The sequence below is a fragment of the Rhincodon typus genome, chromosome 2, assembly GCF_021869965.1.
Source record: "Rhincodon typus isolate 14 chromosome 2, sRhiTyp1.1, whole genome shotgun sequence".
In the NCBI taxonomy this organism is placed as follows: Eukaryota; Metazoa; Chordata; class Chondrichthyes; order Orectolobiformes; family Rhincodontidae; genus Rhincodon; species Rhincodon typus.
Window position 1 is genome coordinate 1,863,663 of NC_063333.1, and position 3,615 is coordinate 1,867,277.

Here is a 3,615-nt window from a genome sequence, read left to right on the forward strand (position 1 = left end):
CGAGTGGGCACTGTCGGAGGGTCACTGCTGAGGGAGCGCCGCACTGTCAGAGGATCAATACTGAGGGAGTGCTGCAGTATTAGAGATAGAAGTTGAAAACAGAAAGGCTGTCAATTAAAGATCCATGGTACTCCCTGATTGATGTAAAAATCCACCAGTTCACTCATGTAGGGGAGGGAATCCTGCGACACTTGTCCGTCTGGGCCTGTAGGTGATCCCTGGCCCTTGCCTGTTCTCTGACGTGATCTTTCAGTTGTACGATAACAGTGTATCGGGTTGAACTCCCTGCAGTCCCTTCGCCTTGCCGTCCTGCCTGTCACTCCATTATTCCAGGAATATTTGGGGAAATGATCATTTGTTTGATTGGTGTGTTTCTGCTGTGGTTTTTCAGGTGTCAGATTCACACGGAGGCTTTCCTTCACTTGCGATATGACCGTACCGACTGTGCCCTCATGTGTTCTGGCAGCTCACACCCTCCACGCCGTGGCTCTGATTCCTGTCGCCATGGAGACTTCCACACTGCCTTCACCAGCAGGTTAGAAAATTTGACAACTGTCGTGTTTTCAAACCCAGCTACGGGCTGGTAATCATGGGGCTTGGGATTTATTCACTCTCGTTTCTACATCGCTCAACTAAAGGGTCTGTGTTAGAATGTTTCTGTCTCTGCAATTTCCCCCATTCACACCCTGACATTCCAAATCAAGGACACACCAGGCCAGTGCCCACCTCTCTTGTGTTTCATGAATGTTCTGGGATGGACATTGGGCTCAAAAGTAGCAAGCCTACTATGTCATGAATCATCTCAGACTGTGACCCTTCACCCTACAACCCCATCCAGCCAGCCAGATTGATGTTGCCCCACAGTTAGTATACTCTGTATGACTATTACATACTGTAAGCCCTCTCTTTGACATTTCTTTTACCTGGGATTGGGCTCTGTATCATTCTCCGTCCTAATAACCCTACAATCTACCCCAAGGGGCTCCTCAGAGACTGTAACCCTTTTAACGTTTTGATTCTGGGAGGTTGTGGTTGCAATAGTGTTTGTGACCAACCGTGAAAGATCTGATCGAATGGAGGAGCAGGACTAAGAGGCAAGCTGCCCTTTGCTGCTCCTATCTCTTACTGTGTCTGCTGTGACCCTTTAAGGTGTTAAAGCCTGAACCTTCGGGATAGCAGGGACATACATTGAGTATGGGGATCTGACGCAAGCAGAGTATGGGGGTTGCCATTGGATTTGGGAACGGGGCTCAGTGTCGGTGGGTTGTGGGGAAGATGGGTGGGGGGCTCATGATTGTTAAAAGCCACTGGACCTGGGGTCATCTGATGAGTTTGAATTTAGGAGAATGACACATGAGCTTATTGAAACATAAGATTCTGAGGGGTCTTGTCCGAGTCAATGTGTTTTGGGTAGAAGGCAGGAAAGTGGATCTCATTGAATGGATCAGTGAGTTGATTGGGGCTGAAAGGCCTGATTTAGGATTTTATGGTCCAGCGTGCTGACACTGCCTGCTGTGTTGCCAGGTACATGAAAGAGTTTGGCTTCGTAATACCAGACCGGCCGATCATAGTGGATGACATCCGCGTGCGTGGCTGTGCCAAATCTGCTTTCAAAAAGGAACAGAAAATGAAATGCAGTGGAAGAGAGCCTCGCGTTGAAACTGTACGTGGGAGTGTCAAGGGTAACAGTTTTAACACTGACTTACCCTGTTCCTGTTCATTCACACAGTCACTGACTAACCCTGTTTCCTGTTCATTAACCCAGTCACTGACTTACCCTGGTCTGTGTTCATTAACCCAATCACTGACTAACATAGGATTTTTTCTCTTTATTCTTTCATGGGATGTGTGCCAATCTTTAATTGGCCTTGAACTGAGGCCTTGCTTGGGTCCTTTCAGAGGACAGTTAAGTGTGTAATGCCTGTTTGAAGTCCAGTTGGCTAGTAGGCGCTTTTGCATCAGTAATTCTACATAGCAACCAGTCTCTCAGCATCTGACTTGCCCATTGCTGTGGGTCTGCAGTCATATGTACTATGTACAGATGGTAGTTTTCCTTGATTTTATAACAATTAATGACAGTCTCCCTCATGGAGACTATCTTTAAATTCCTAATTTTATTAAACAAGTTCACATTCCACCCCGTTACTGTGGTGGGATTCAAACTCATGTTCCCAGCACATGAGCCTTGGCGTCTATATTCCTGATCCAGTGATGGTTGTGTAACCCACTGGTCACTGAATAATACTGGCCCCAATTTATCACCCCAGTGACGTGGCTGCTTCTTACCAAGTGGACCATAGCCAGTGAATTACCTGTAAATGATTTCTGTTCCTGCTCCTGGAACAGTTCCTTTTGTGATCCTCAGGGACCTATCGTTGACCTCCTCCTATTTCTGACCTGAGGACCCCCATTTTTGATCCTTCCACTGTCTCTAAATTATCAGATTCCCCATGAAGGATTGGATCAGTTCGTGAGATAACAAGGTGTAGAGTTGGATGAACACAGCAGGCCAAGCAACATCAGAGGAGCAGGAAAGCTGACGTTTCGGGTCTGGACTGCTGTGTTCATCCAGCTCTACACCTTGTTATCTCAGATTCTCCAGCATCGGCAGTTCCTACTATCTTTGGATCAGTTCATATTCCCTCTCACTAAAGCTCAGGAGGATGGGAGCTATTGTCTTTGTTCCACACCACTGCTAGACTGGGCCTGTGGGGCGGTGAAGGAACCAACAAGGGGTCGACCTCATCCCCACCAATCTGCCAGCTGCAGTTGCATCTGTCCATGACAGTATCGGAAAGAGTGACCATCGCACAGTCCTTGTGGAGATGAAGTCCCGCCTTCACATTGAGAACAACCTCCATCGTGTTGTGTAACACTATCACCGTGCTAAATGGGACAGACTTCAAAGTGATCTAACAACTCAAGACTGGCATCCTTGAGGCACTGTGGGCCATCAACAGCAGCAGAATTGTACTCCAGCCTAACCTGTAACCTCATGGCCCGGTATATCCCCCACTCTATCATTGAGCCAAGGGATCAACCCTTGTTCAGTGGAGAGTGCAGGAGGGCATGCCAGGAGCAGCACCAGGCATAACTACAGATGAGGTGTCAACCTGGTGAAGCCACCAAACAGGAATACTTACACACCAAACAGCAAAATCAGCAATAATAGGATGTAATGAAAATCTGATATAGGAGCTGGAGGCTGTGCAATTGTGACTGGGCCCATGTATCACAAACCGCCACAGATCCACCGCCATGTGTAGAACTTGTACCCTTGCAGGGGCTGACAATTTCTGTAGCTTCAGTGAAGTCTTTATCACAGATTGTGCTACAGGTGGATGGAGCCCCACATACAGTGTTCCTTCCTGATCTGTACATCTCGGATTTGAAACCATAGTCAGCCCTCTTCCAAGTTAAACTCCCTGTTTCCTTATTGGTCGACAGGTGGTAAAGTGTTACTTTGATGAGGGTTATCTAGACACTGCTGTATACCTCATGGAGGATCTGTCATGTGATCATACAGTTTCTGGACCCGCGATCATCATTGATAAAAACAGGTAGGGTGTGTGTGTGTGTGTGTGTGTGTGTGTGTGTGTGTGTGTGTGTGTGTGT

At 47.4% G+C, this 3,615-nt stretch overlaps 1 protein-coding gene across 1 annotated transcript in view; it reads left to right on the plus strand.

Annotated features, from left to right (window-relative positions):
• oplah (5-oxoprolinase, ATP-hydrolysing) overlaps window positions 1–3,615 on the plus strand; it is a 69,418-nt gene that overhangs the window by 32,277 nt on the left and 33,526 nt on the right. The window contains exons 8-10 of the mRNA XM_048617539.1: window positions 392–535; window positions 1,525–1,663; window positions 3,448–3,560. Of these exons, the coding sequence (XP_048473496.1) occupies window positions 392–535; window positions 1,525–1,663; window positions 3,448–3,560 (396 nt within the window). The remainder of the gene's footprint in view (window positions 1–391; window positions 536–1,524; window positions 1,664–3,447; window positions 3,561–3,615) is intronic.